A 15,078-nucleotide genomic window follows, 5' to 3' on the forward strand; every position below is an offset into this window, starting at 1 on the left:
GCTGAAGGCTGGGCTCTCGATTGTTCCTGGCTCGCTGCATAGCAACTGATTGGCACATGTGGAGGAGAGCCCCAGAGCGATTATCACCTCTGAGCTGGCAGATCAGAGCAGCAGCTCAGAGGCAGGAAGCACCTGCTATTATCCGGTTATAGTGCACAGAGCTTCAGCTGATCTTTGCAGTGCTTTTGGGGAAGAGGCAAGCAGGGGCTGCTGTTGCACCCTTCTGCGCTGGTCTGTTGAGGTGATGTTTTAGAGCTGAAGTCTGTGCATTTGCTTTGGTGTTTTGCTGAGTAACATTTGCAGGACAACTTGCTGTTTCATATTCTAGTTGAGAATTCTGTTGACCGGTTTGCTTCAATCTTGAAGATTTTTTGTTTTCTCTGTATAGAAAGCTGCAGACAAGATCTTGACTAGGAGTTGGTATTGATGAAGCATTCATCTTTTTATTTGTTTGCTTATGGGTTTTTTCATTTTTTGTTCTTTTTTTGTAAGAGCATTGTAGTTAATACTTGTCTTTGAAGATGTTCAAAAGATGTTTGTAAGTGTTTCTAGGTTCTCTGAGATAACACTTGGGTCTTCTTTGAAAGTAAAAATAGAATTTTGTAATAAAAATGCCCTGGTGGGAAATATCAAGGCCAGACTAGATGGGCCCTGAGCAACCTGGCCTATTGTAATGTATCTGCCTATGGCACAAGGGTTGGAACTAAATGATCTGAAATATCCCTTCCAACCCAAACCCATCTTTCTAATAGAAGTCTCTGAACAGTTAGCTAACCAAAGATTGGGAAACACATACTCTCCTGTTTTGAAATTGAAAAGGCAAATGAACAGCAGCAATTTCCTAAAGCAGCCGTTCATTAGAAATATTGCCTAATAATGATTCAGAAGTAGAGTGTAAAAGTAATTGCTTTTGAAGCATTGCTAAGGAAGTACTTGTTAAATGTGAATTTCTTCCTACTGTAAAAATTTCATGTTGCTAAACATAATTCCTCGTCCTCTGCTCTTGATTCTCCCATAGCCTGCTTCTGTAGAATTCTTCCCAAAATTCCATGCACTCCATGGACCCACATCTTGTCTGTTGTTCGAGATAGGGTTTTGTTAGATGATGAGTGAGGAAAAAAGCCGAGTCTTTGTCAAACAATGGCAGTTGTAATTTTTGTGTGCAGTTTAACATGGCTTGCCTTCACAGACTTTGTGCTGGGTTTGATGGTAAAGAAGTTAAAATAATAACATAAGCAAACTTTCCCTGAAAAAGAAGTTGAGCAAAGTGTTGATGAAGTCTGTGTCAGTGCCATGAGATGTCATCAGTAAAATGGCAGCCCTGCAACATGCTGAACTTGAGACAGTTTGGTATAGACATAAAGAATTTCTTTTCTCTCTCTTGCCTGAGGAAATAGCACAGTTTTTTGTCCACTACAGACTTAAAATACCTTAAATTGCAGCAAGTAAATAATTCAAGGTAGCTGTTAGGCAAATTTTCCAGTGGAAAATGATAATTTAGCATTTAAGTAGATTGCCTGAGGCACAATAAAAAGGCATCACTGGATGCCTTTAATAGATGAAATATCTCTCAGGAAAGTTATAGGTATACTGTTTGGGGGACTGGATTAAATGAAGTCCCTTCTAATTTTATTTTAGCTATGATTTTTAATTAGTTAGGGTCATGACAGAGTTGGCTGAGAAAATGTCCATTGGGTTGGACTGGCTAAATAGTTCTGTTTGCTCAGATCAACTGTACCATTTTTCTAATTTAAAAAATTTCCAGTGACTCAGGCTGACAATTTCAGAGAGTATTATTAGCTTTTTAAAATGAGTTGTCAACACAGATGTCGTTTTGAAGAAGATTAATTCTAGTAACTTTTAAAATGCTGCAATTCCACAATGCGCAGATTGTGTTGTAGAGCTATTACTTTCTGGCAGTACTAGGATCTAAGACCTTTGTGTTCAAGTCAGATAAATGGTTTACAGCCAAAGTTTTAGGTGATGATTTTTCAGAGGTGTATTTCATGTTAGTTTGCCCTTATATTGTACTGTAAGGATACCATTGTCTCTTCCCTAGCTTCTAGATCAACTAATTTATAAACTTATTAAATCTAAATTGGTATCTTAAATAACATCTGAGCCTGTGAAGTGTGTCCTTGAGGTCTGCACATTCCCACCAAAGGAAAGCAAGGTAGTCTAGATACTGATTGTGCAACTGTGCCTTCTCTATATTGTCTTTTCTGGTATTCAGACCAGCAGGCTAGCTGCTCTGGAGACATTGTAGTGGGGGTCACAAAAAAAGGTCAGTCAGGGTTGAAACTTGTGAAGTGCTGTAGTTCTGTGATGGCAAACAATTTGTCAAAACTTTATTTTCCTTTTGGTTTCTTGTCAGGCAGCCCACAGTGCCAGCCCCTCTGTGTGGGATGGTCCTGGGTGTCCTTGGTGGGGTACAGAGGCCTCACTGGAACACCAGTTTTCCTTCTCAATATTACTGTGTTATCACTTTATATCTCCATTACTGTTGTCTTCCATTTAATCCTTCAGGCTCACTTCTACAAGGTCAGTTTATTGCTAGTCTACTTGCAGGTGATGTTTACACATTCTGTTAACTAAAAAGGAGTGAAATAAGCACTTTCTTCCTATTGTTGTCTGACCATCTGTCTTGCTTCATCAGTATACCATAAGTTTCTGCAAAGATGAGGCACTGATCTCACAATAGTAATGTGAGTCAATAATCTAATCTTGTGTACCATGATTTTAACATCAAAAACAGTGAATTCCTCAAGGTATAAACCATTGAACATACAAACAGGGTGGGGATTACCCCAGACTCTGTGGGACTGTGCAAATTGGGAAAGGACATGAAATGAGCACTTCCATGGCCTTATTTGTTGATGTTTGCAGTTATGTAAAATGGGACATGGTCAGTGTTTCCAGGACAAAGAGGATGCTTAAGAATATGTACACACAAAATCCTCGAAGACAACAGTGGGTTGCAGTCAGCTTCATAAGAAAGAGAATGAGCTGCTCTTGTAATTCTTTCTGTCCAGAGAGCTAATGTAAAATTAAGGAGAAATTTGTTAGGAGATTTGACAAGCATTTCAGTGAAGGCACCAACTTTGATGGCTCCACATTTCCTATGGTAGACAGTGCAACACATGAGTTTTTTCAAGGAAGAGGGGAATCATGTGAATGCATCTATAACCCAGATAAAAACTGGGCATTTTAGATTATTACGATATGCCTGTTCTTCAGTTGTCTTAGTGAACAGTCACCAGTGTAAGTAAAGCAGAAGTTTTCCCTAGAGACCTTGCTGGGAATATTTGTCTATGGGAATTCTAAGGTTAGTACTTTCTTATTTTTAGTCAAAACTCCCTAGTCCCTAATAACATACACTTTTCCAGTTAGGAAAATGCCTCAGCATTTTGTTTTTAATGTAGACTGATGATTTCTATTTAGGCCATGCAAGAGGTGTTAAGTGTTGAAATATACATTTGTAATTTTTTATTATATACCAAATTATTTTCAATCTAAAAATTATAGCATGCATCATATAACTTATTTGTAACTGTCACAGAGTTACATATAGGTGCTGTTATTTTGTGAACTACTGGATTTGTAGTTAGCTTGGTCAGGATAATGTAAACTACTGTGACATGATCTTCAGATTACTGATACTGAAAAGCAGTATAAAAAACTGTACAGCTTCTGGAATATTTTTGTTGTGCTTTTTTTGTAATTTGAGAGTCGAATTTAAAAACACGCAAGCTTGGACATGCAGATAAACTGAGATGGCACAGAGGAGACAGTTTTAGAAGTCCATGGGAACTCTCTCAGTTCTGTTTTAACACTTCTGTCATTCTGGGAAATGGGATACTAAAATAGATTGAAGATTGTAATTGGTACAGGATCAAAGATGGAAACTGACATACAGAGAGTTGAGTTTTGTGTGTTTTCATCCCAGAAAAAGTTATTTCAGCATATATGGGGCTGATGCTCCTCAATTACTGTTACTCCATTACTGAGTGTTGCTTGCTTTCTAGCTCATCCTTCAGCAAATTGAATACTAATGTTCATGCCAATCATACGAGAGTGTATTGAGTTCAGCAGCATAATCCAAAAGCAAAGAAAACTTTGCCTGCTTTGAGAGGTGTATCAGAGGCCTCCCTTTTTTAAACAGACTCTCTTTCAAGAAAAGGAATTTTTGTCACCACTAATGCCACCGCTGGACTACCCTGGCATGGTGAGCTCACAGCCATGTTCTGGAGGCCTGGTACCTCTCAGTGTGTGTTTTATTAGAGCAGATGTGGTGGGTGATGTCAGATGCTGCTTAGCTCAGTGCCTGTCTCTGACAGAAGCCAACAGTCAATGCCTGATGCAGAGACAAGGAATAGATAGGGTGGCCCACCTCTGGTGCTTCAAACTTTTTTTGGCTAAGAAGAAACTCTGAGCTTATGTAATAAAGTATTTATGACACAAAGTTTTTCTGTCTATTGTTGGACACAGCGTGCCAGTATGGGGGGGTAAAGCAATGATTCTCCCCACTACCCTCCCCCCCTGGACATCTAGAGTAGTCAAAAATACAATATTGTATTTCTGTATCAAATGTCCTTTTAATGTCAGAGATACAATAGTGAGGTAATATTTTTGTTTTCTTGCATATCTGTCCACCTTTCTATTATGTATAAGAATATGTACATTTCTTTTGTAGCCACGTCATGAATACTTTAATGTACCAGTGTACTAAATGGCTTCATTCATCATGCATGCAGAATTTCAGAGGAGATAGACCTGTGACTTACTCATGACAGAACATTATCATCAGCTTGCTGAATCCAGTCATCCTGAATCTAATAGAATGCCACAACCATTCTCTGCTGTTGTACTTTCCTCTTCCCCCTCTGTTTTACAGTGTTGTCTCTTCACATGTCTCATTTCAACAAAACTTGTGCTTGTTGCCATATGGTTTAACTTTTTTATTGTGTGTAAGCTTGAAGTCTTATGCTTAAGAGTTCTGTAGCATTTTCTGAGCTAAACATCTATATACTGCAATACCTACATTGTAACATTATTCAACCCACATTTATCTTTTAAATAGGTTGTGGTGATATTTAAACATATTCTTAAATTAAATCTGTAGGTGAAGTTAAGACTTACAGAGAAAGTAGTGAAGGAGAAGTATCATGTGAAATGTGTATACACACAAGTATTAAATGATGCTGAATTAAATTCTGTGTAGACCATGCATCTTAATTAAAGGTGCAAATAACACTATCCCTTTCTGAAGACTGGCACAATAGTGTGACTGATCTTACAAAAAGGAGAGGGGCATAATTGATTAGGCCAAAGAGAATGATGGGTAAATCTGAAATTAAAACATTAGTATCTAAGTGTGCAGAATGCTCTTGTGAGTAATTTAAGTTACTGCCACTGAAAGCAAGAACAATACCATTGCTTGACAAATGAATAATGGAATCATAGAAACATTAAGGTTGGAAAAGACCTCTTAGCCTATTGAGTCCAGCCATTAATGATTAGGGTTGGAAAGATCCAAGTCCATTAACAGTATACTTGCAATATGCCTTCTTAAATTGGCATTTCCAGTTTTAAATGCAGGCTGCCTTGTGTATGGGAGAACTGCCATGAGGGGGAATATAAGTACATTCAGTTGAAAAGTGGGCAGTGAGAGGGCATGTAATGCATCCTGTTTGTAACCTGAAACCAGGGCTGATTCTGAAAATTGTTTCCATGAATTATCAAGGAGGCAGTTACTAAAATGAACCACAAACAAGCTAGTTCCCTGTACTATATGTGGTAATGCACTACCTTCCAAATGTTAAACTGACAAAAAAAATGGGAGATTTAGGGGATTAGACAAAAGATTTGGATTGGATTTGCAGCATTCTGAAATCTTAGAAAACAAGATCATAGGAGTGGTTTTCCATTTCCAAGTTTGCCTTTTTTCTGTAAGCCATTAACAATGTGTTTGGATGTCTGGTTAATGCTGCTTTAGCCTGCATTATTTCGTGCCTGTTGGCTTAAAATGCTGTGCATTGAGCTATAATGAGATGCTGTTTTTCTTGTTATCTGTATACAGCTGCTTGCTTCTAAATGACTAGGTAATGAATTAGCTTTTCTGGCATGTTTGAAATAAAGTATTGCATGCACTTTTGTCTCATGTGAATGACTTTTTTCCTCATCTGTGTTCTGATATTTCAAATTCAAATTGTTGTTTGCCTTGGGTGATTCTGAGCTGCAGGTAGTGTATAACACTGCAGAATATTTTACCTAAGAATTGGATAAAATGTTTGACACTTAGTAAAACAAATAATGTGAACAAAACATAATTCATTCTGTTTGTTTCTTAAAACTAATAATTAATGAAGTTATTCTTCCAGCAAAAGACATTAGCCTTTAGGTGTTCCTTGAGATTATGTTGTTGATGAGGAAGGCACATCTGTCTCAAGATTACTGCTTTAGTAATAAAAAACATTAAAATATGTCTGAGTTCTATGGGTGATGTATCTGTGGACAAGTAGCTAATGTCCTTGAAATAGGTTGCTTTTAATGGTTAGCCAGTGACCTTGATTTACTTGAAAAAATGTAGAGTTTAGGTTTATGCCTGCTGAAAATCATCTCAGACTTTGAAATGGCATTGAAAAACAACAATACTAAACTGCTCTAAAAACAGTGGCATCACTGCTCTGTATTTCTTCACAGATATAAGGAACTTTGTTTCCAGGTAACTTTATAAATATCTCTTGCACTCCTGTGTATTTCCTAAGTGCCCACTGCTGTCTAATCAATTTTAAAAGTGAATTTATTTCAAATATTTTGAAGCCCCTGAAATGCTTGAGAAATTGTATTCTTGTAGAATGCTCTTCAGTTCTGGTGTCAGAGTTAGTTAACAGTATAGGATTTCTTGAGTAAAATGCCTTACCTTGGTGGATAGGGGAGGTGTGTGTCTTCCAAAATGAATGCAATAAAGTAATCTGGGAATATAATACAAAAAGTTATATTAAAAATGCTACACAACCATTTCTTCAGTCAGTGCCTGCTTTTGGGGATTCGTTAAAATACACATGTAAATCTTTAATCCTACCATCCTGTTTGGCTTTGTCAAGGTCACTGCAGATCTAAGAATATTTAAATATTGCATCTGTGAGGGGAAAAAACCCAACCCAGCACTACATCTTTAATACACCAAGTATCTTTTTTCCAGATTTAAATTGCATTTTTATTGCAATTTTTTATTTCCTTCTGGATTTTAGAAGCCATCTCAATATGCCTGTTCCAAGCTCTAATTGATTTTTAATGAAGTTGACTTAAGGTATCATAGCTTGTTCCCTCACTGCTGAATCACCTTATACATGAGCTGAATGATCATAGTGAACTTGATCATTTTGTGCCACATCGTCAAGGCTGATAGAGACAATATTCCGATGTTATTTGCAAGGTTTGAGGTGTTTAATTTTGTGTTTTACTGACATTATTTTCCTAATAAATATTTGCAAAGCAGTTGAAAAATAATTTGTTGGCTGCCTTAACTGTTATCTGCTTTTTTTTCTGCTGCATGACATGTCTTGTTTTAGGATGCTAAAGTAAGTTTATTCATACTCTTGATGTTAAAGCTTTTGTTTTGATATAGACACAGTATCCCCTTTATTTATCATGGCATTGTTAATAGTTATTAAAAAAAAGCTCAGCTTAATGTTTCTAGTTTAAATAATTTCAGATGCTATGGAAGTAATGAATACAAAACTGATGATAATTTTTTGGAATTTGGTATTAAACAACTTTCTCTGAATCTAAGGAAAGCTTTCTAAGATTAGAATTTACCTAAAACTTTATGCCTGGTGTGGAATAATAAAATTCCTGTCCTAAAAGCTCCCCCCTCTTTGAAAGGGATCAATTTGACACCAGGTATTGTGACCTGCTTTTATTAATTAAGCATGGGATCACTGTATAAAAAATGAAACAAACCAAAACTCTTTTTGTAAAGATCTTAAGGGATACTGTATCTGAGTTCAATCTGTAATTTCATTCATCCACTTATTTGTTATTTCTGAACAGATTTTTGAGACCCTTGAAACAATTCACCACAAAATTCACTGACTCCATTGCAGGCTCCTTCCCCATCCCTCCCCAGTTCCTATCTCTGTTACTCATTTGTGATTTGTTCCCTGCTGGTAGATCTAAATTGTTTTATTTTTATTATGCTTAAGGGCAATAAAATCCACTCACTATTCTTGTGAACCATGGCAATCTAATTAACAGCTCTGTGAAAAGTGCAGCTAATACCATGTTTGCAAACTGCAGTGCTTCCATGTTTTCATGTCTTTTCAGCTTACTTTTTCAATTCAGCATCTTCCATACTAACTCATGTACAGCTCTGCTCAGTAGAAACAGTGTTCATTTACTACTGTCTCAAATTTTCCCTCCGTAGGAAGCAGAGACCCCACGTAGTGTACTTGAAGAAATTGGATTGACATAAATCTTCTCTTCAGCTGATGCCATCTCAGTGTTTCATACTGTAAATGTTCACTGCCTTCATTGTAATGTTTAGCTAATGGTGTAAGATGCTGTTTGTCAGTATTACTGTTTTGCTAAGCTGCTTCATTCAGGCCGACAAGAAAAATACAAAAATACTTTTTTTTGAAAAGGGAACCAGAAACCTAAGTTCAAAATTTATAAATGAAAGGGAATTAGATTTAAATTGACTCAGTGTTTCCCTTCACTGCATTTATAGGAAAATTGCATTTGACTTCAATAAGCCTACTGTTTTTTATAAGCGAACTTGACTTCAGGAAATAAATGTATTATTATGACATAAGCATAGCCTACCTAAATGAAAAGAAACTACATGGACAACTCCAAATATGAAATGTTACAGTGTAGAAATTGTGTTTTTGCAACCAAAGAATTTGTTCATCTACATTTTAGTCACCACTTGTGATTATTCTGCTTATTTCAGTTGTTGCATAATGATTGGAAGTATCTGTTTACTACTGAATTTGTCATTATACCAAAGAATCCTGCCAGGATCTGCATATCAAACTGGTAAAAAACTGTTAAGGTGATAACTGCTTTTTTAGGAAAACTGATCAACTCACTAGACATGAAGGTATATTTTAGTGTAGCTACCTTGAGCAAAACTGTGCAAGTTAATATATTTCCAAGAGAATGCATGTAGGGGAGAAGGAAAACTAACCCAGGCTGAATAAGGAAACTGATTTTAGGTCTGATATTGGCTTGCTTTGACCATGAACACAAGGAAAGGAGGTCAGCTTTTTAACTGAATAGAGAGATGCATAATGAAAGCTGAATACTTTCAAAGATGGAAAAGAAGCTTTACAGAAGGGACCTTTTATTATTTTCTTTCGAAGTCTACCAATTAATTTGTATTTTCTGGTGTTTTGTAGTTATGCTTTATTGGGTATATAGGTACCTTTAGGACACACTAAGTGTCAAAGTCATTTAACTGCTTTTCTTGATCAACACATTAAACATGTGATACATCCCTTACAATACTCCTGCGTGATGTAGTTGAACCAACTAATTTGCAGTGAGAGCTGCATTAGATTTGTATAGTATATTCACTACAAATCATGTAAACTGATATCCAGGAATATTTTGACACTTTGGACAGACTCTCAGTAATTACAGACTGAGCCTGTTTCACTAGCAGAAATGTGATCCATGTGTGATTTTAAGGGAGACAGTGGGAGTCTACACCTGGGAGTAGCCGAGTTCTGTTGCCTGTCCCCTCCCTCTCCACCCAGACACCTTCCCCTAGGAGTTTTGGCTTGTTCACTTGAGTGGTGCCATGTTTTCACAAAGCTCAGCTCTGGCAATGCTGCTGGAGAGTGGGTTCAGTAGTACCAGCCAAAGGAAAGGTGCAGTGGTGCCACTTCTAAGACCCTGATCCAGACCCCAGCATCAATACTGGGGCCAACAGAGTGGCCAGCCAGGCCCAGGCTGTGTGTGCCACTCCTATGGCAGTATCAGAGTGGTGTCTTTGAACTCAAGCCATTAGAACTTGTCTATGGATGCCCATTCCAGGATTTACACACAGATTCCAGATGACCAGAGACTGTTTGTTGTCCCAGAGCATTTCCCCAGTGCACAGTGGGCAGGGGTAGACGAGGGTAGAGTGGTAGTGAAAGGACCCTGTGTGTGAGATTGTAGTGGTGAAATGGATTCAAGTCAAACCAGAAGCAATTTTATACATATTAAACATGTTTTTAAAGTTCACACTGTCACTTGTATGTGCTTGGCTGGATTAAGCTTCGTTGTGATTGTGACAAACTGTGTGACCTCTGTCTGTCACATTGGTTTAGTTGTAATAAATGTCCATTTTTACACCATTGCTGTGTTTATATGTAATTAGTGCCTGTATTCACAGAGGAAAGAAGAGGCCACTCAGTGCTGGCTTAAAAAAAAGGGAAATTTTATTACAGTGCTTAACCTGTTCTTGAGCACTTCATTAAAAAATGTTGAGGATACTGTGTCCAAGTTCAGTTATTTACATCCATTTAAATTGTAGAGAAAGCAATAAATTAGCAAGTTTTTGGAAAGCTTGCCACATTAAACATGAAATTTATTTAAGTGAATGTCAAATTGATGGGGGAGGTACCATTTAATTTGAAAATTAAACCACATGTTGAGAGAGATTTCTGGCTAATAGAGACTGAATATTCAGTTCTTTTCATAAAATTCTGAACAAGTCAATGCAATGTTTACAATCCTGGTCGCAACCAAAAATATGTCAGATGAATCTGTTCTCCACCTTTCCAAAAGAACTGAACTCCTTGATCTTATCAGCAAAAGCATGGGGAAAAATTAACATATTTGGGCATTTCTGAAATCAATCTGAAATGAAATTCCGGTTTTTGAATTTCCTGTCTTGTGCAGAAGGGTTGGGGAGAGCTAAAGAATAAGTAGGAATTTCTGGATTTTTCAGGCAAGTTGATTGTTGAGTGTCTTTGACTTCACTGACTTAAGTCTTTAACTCGAAGAGGCCTTCCTGAATATGTGCTGTTCCTTTTGGGGTAAGGCCACAGTGATGGTCACCCTCTGGCTGCCTCTGTCAAGTTCCCATGTACCGTGGGTTACGGCTGTCCAGCTTGCTTTGCAGTCTGTCCCACAGCTCGACAAAGTGTTACCTGTCCATGCCACATCAGTTCTGGTTTTCAGCCATAGATACTCAATTCACCTGATACATCAGTGCTGAGCAGGAGTGTATGTGGAGTAAATGGGGTTCATTTTAATTACAAGCTTACAGTGAAAGCAAAATGAGCTGCACTCTTTGGATGACGTAAGAAAGTAAATTAAGCTTTTAGGTTATTAACTATCATAAACTTCCATCTTTCATGTTTTGTAAGAAGTGCTGATCCAGGACAGGAAGCAATAGCATCTTTTAGCAGGCTCTTGCATGTCTTTAGAAAAAAAACAAGTTATTCAGCGCACAGGAATGTCACTGGTAAACCGGAGGGCATTTTCAGTACACTGAACGTGCTAATGCAAAACTGGATGCAAAACAGCCATGCTGCCATCACAGGGCGTCAGAGTGGGAGAGGAGTCACTAGGGATGCATTTTGGACAATGTGCCCTGTACACAAGGGCTGGTGCCAGAGAGGGAAGGCCTTGTTGGGTGTACACAAGAAATGCCTTGCATTCAACACACAGACACGTGCCACCCCTCCTCAAGCCCTGATGGGGGTTTGCTACTCTGGACAGGCAGACAGGGAATGAAATCCCACAGAAGTGGCCACCAGCTACAGTTGGAGGGAAGGCTCTGCTGCGAGGGGACAAGCCCAGCTCCCTGATGCCTTAATTCTGCTGGGCAGCAACAGTGCCCATGCCTACAGGGGTTCCCCCTGTGCTGCTGAACAAGGCAGCGCTGCTGCCTGGCTGGGCTGTTCCTCCTCCACTGAAGGGCAGGGCAGCACCTGCTTCCCCATCCTGACTGAAGCAGGGCAGCTGCAGGCCCTGGCACTGCCACCCTGAACCTCTGTGTAAATGCCAGAATTACTCCAAAGCACCTCCGTGATCCCTGCAGAATTCACAACTGAAAAAAAGGTATTTTGAAATAATGCTACTTTTAAATAGTCGTCGAAGACAAAACAAAACTTGGCCCATATTAATTCACTTTATAAGGTCCTTTCCTGTGGAATATGCACAATAACATGCAATGGGAATGGGCTGTTCCTTGCAAATTTAAATCCTTTCCATGTTCTTCTGGGGCTTTTTCCCGTAGGGAAAGAAAATAATTAAGCTTAACATTAAAAAACTTCTAGTCTGTTTGTCTCTCCAGAATAAAATAGCTCACTCAAATAATAAGGAAACACAAAACCATGCATATAACACTACCTAAGATTATGAAGCAGAGAAACAATACTGAAAAATACAAACTCCAAAGTTAGAAAACTGGTGGAATCCCAGGTTTCATGCTAACAAATGCAAGCTAAATGTCAGATCTACAGCACTCAAATTCTGTGTAATAAACGGACATCGTGTGAAAGTGCACGGCAATCACAGCTACCAGTCCTACACTGTACAGGTACAGCCAGCACGTTTGGGTCCAGACCTCAAGAAAAACAAGCTGAAGCTTCAGCCATTGTAATAGCAGAAATAAAGTATATTTAAATTTTTACATGCATTTCTGAGCAAGTTTGGGGTTTTTTTGTTTGTTTGTTTGTTTTTTTTAAATACAGCCACTTAGCTTCCCAAATCGTGTTGCAAAACTGTGGGGACAAGGAGCCTAATCACCTGTGGAATTCTCACATGGTTGTTAGTGGGCACTTAGTTTCTAATCCCATGGAGGCCTGGTTTGCTTATTTCACCTGACTGGTCACAGGTTCCCACCACCCACTCCACCACATTTCCTTGATCTGGACAGCTGATTTTGCTGGGCTAATGCTCCATGACATCTGTCCGTGTGACACGGGGTGCACAGTGGGGGCACAAGCCAGCTCTCCCACCAGGAGATCTCTGGGAAGCAGGGCAGCCCAGGGAATGGAGGATGGAACCAGCCTGTGGTGGCCAACTGAACCAGTTTGCCACATGCAGTGCAAGTGACCCAGTGAGACAACTGAGCATCTATAAAAAAATAGAAACCTCAGGGAAAATTTGCCTCTAAGGTGTGGTGAGAAAAAGGTACATTATAAGAAACTGGCAGTAACAAATTTCTCAAATGGAATTAAAAACTTCGTGCTGTCTGTCCTTTGAAATATGCCTTTTAAAAAAGTTATTATTTCAAAAGTCATGCTAATTAATTACAATTCCTACATCTGTTAATAACTAAAACATTTGATGAAATTAACTAAGCTACAGCTCTGCCTAAGTTATGACAATACATCATCAAAGTTGGGTTTGAACTGAACATCACTTTTGTTGTGTTACTCCATATAGGACAAGTTACACATGAAGAAAGAAGGAAAAATATATAATCAGCATGCTAGGTGCACTATGCATTTAGAAAAGCAAAAATATATATATCATATCCAGAAGCAATGTTCACTTGATCTTAACTATCCTGGGGAAAAACATTCTTGCTGTGAGGAATGCTGTTGGTAAAGTTCAGATACCTAGATTTTCTAAGGGAGTTTATGTTACATTGCTGGGAGTTGAAATGAATTCCTATTTGGGAGCACTTCATGCCTGTTTTAGGCTTCTAACTCATGGGGTCTGATTGGCTCTCTGAAGGCAGGAGCCCAGTTCTTTGGAGAGGCTAAAGACAGGGAGGTATCTCTACAGACCGTTAGGGCACCTGCACCTTCGGTGCTACACGCTCTCTCTAAGTGTCTGAGAACACTTAGGTGCCCAAGTTAAAACCTGAAGATAAGCCATGTGAAATACAGTACATCTAACAGCACAAATCTTTTAAATAAAAGTGAAAAAATATTGGTAAGGATTTATCTAACTGCAGGTACTTCGCTAATATAGCTGTCATTTCAAGGAGGTTTTGTCCCAATAATTTCGTTTTTATGTACCCTACTCTTCACCTTGGCTGTAGGAAAGCAAGGCAGTAGGGTGCCTTAAACTATTTGTAAAATAAACCTCAAAAGGCTCTAAGTCAAGTTCTCCTCTCCCAAAACCATGAAATAGTCTTCAGTTTCTTCAGCCACTCTGCAGTCATCTTGACTGAGCCTCCACAATCACATCTTTGGTTCCCTGATGGACACTTTCCACCCCTCCAGCACAAGTTAGGCAGGTCCTTGTCACCTACAAATGGTGTGCAACCAAGAGGTATGCAAAGCAGTTATAACCTCACTCAAGGATTACAGTTGCATGGTCTCCAGTCTCACTTGGGGATTAAGGTACTGAATAAACTGATTGTTTCTCTGTGTACTTTCTGCATGGTTTTAGTCTACTGCAATCCCTACAAGCCATCAGCTCAGCAGCTCAGTCAGGGCCGAGAAAAATCCAACACTCGTGACCAAAAAGCTCCTACTGGGCAAGTACTGTACAATCAAACACTGATGTCTTTGAGATCCCTTTTCTCCAACTCATAAAACGATTATATTTTCTTTGTCTAGAAAGCAATTTCCAATAAACAGATGAAAAACACAAATGGCAATCACCTACACAGACCTGGATCTGCAGTGTGCTGGGGTGTGAATTTACTGCACACTGGCTGTTCTGTACTAACAGTAAACACTTAACATACACATAACAGAAATAAACATATACCAAAGAGGCTTCACCTCTCTATTTGTACTCAGTGTGCATCCAGGTGTAGCAGCTGTTCAGAGGGACAGAGTAGCTAGAGTACTTGACATTCACACCTTCTATAGGACTGAAAACTTTAAATTTTCTCAAGCTTCGCACACAGTAAACTACGTTCCTTTATTAGGAAGAAACATTTTAATGTGCAAGAACACTTTATTTGAAATTCATATATATCTGGTACCCTATTGGGAAGATTTCTTTTTCAGCTCTATTTTTATCAATTAGTGATTTCTGAAAGTAATTCTCACTTTGTTTTGGGAGTTTCACTATTTTTTCCTCTGCTGCTTGATCTCTTTTTACCCCTGCTCCTGGATCGAGAGGAGCTCCTGCTGCGTGTCCGACTGTGACTCCTGCTGCTGCTCC

General features: G+C 38.7%; 2 protein-coding genes across 7 annotated transcripts in view; one reads left to right on the forward strand and one right to left on the reverse strand.

Moving 5' to 3' along the window:
- The window catches only part of AP1S2 (adaptor related protein complex 1 subunit sigma 2), a 30,032-nt gene extending 19,681 nt beyond the window's left edge, over window positions 1-10,351 (forward strand). For 2 of the 5 annotated variants that reach the window (XM_031061223.1, XM_005426160.2), the window contains one exon: window positions 8,429-10,351. Coding sequence is in view for 3 of the 5 variants with exons in the window: in XM_005426160.2 (XP_005426217.1) it covers window positions 8,429-8,476 (48 nt within the window). In the remaining 2 variants the exon portion in view is untranslated. Of the gene's footprint in view, window positions 1-4,693; window positions 7,019-7,574; window positions 7,584-8,428 lie in introns of those variants that run through there. The other 3 variants (XM_031061225.1, XM_005426162.2, XM_031061224.1) reach the window with 3 other exon arrangements.
- Window positions 10,352-10,411: 60 nt separating this feature from the next.
- The window catches only part of ZRSR2 (zinc finger CCCH-type, RNA binding motif and serine/arginine rich 2), an 18,404-nt gene continuing 13,737 nt past the window's right edge, over window positions 10,412-15,078 (reverse strand). Inside the window, exons 11-12 of one of the 2 annotated variants that reach the window (XM_031061220.1) lie at window positions 14,964-15,078; window positions 10,412-12,052 (exon numbers count right to left, since the gene is read on the reverse strand). The exon at window positions 14,964-15,078 is cut by the window's right edge and continues 327 nt beyond it. In XM_031061220.1, coding sequence (XP_030917080.1) covers window positions 12,013-12,052; window positions 14,964-15,078 — 155 coding nt within the window. In that variant the 3' untranslated portion in view covers window positions 10,412-12,012. The other variant, XM_031061222.1, reaches the window with a different exon arrangement.

This window comes from Geospiza fortis, unplaced genomic scaffold (genome assembly GCF_000277835.1).
Source record: "Geospiza fortis unplaced genomic scaffold, GeoFor_1.0 scaffold285, whole genome shotgun sequence".
In the NCBI taxonomy this organism is placed as follows: domain Eukaryota; kingdom Metazoa; phylum Chordata; class Aves; order Passeriformes; family Thraupidae; genus Geospiza; species Geospiza fortis.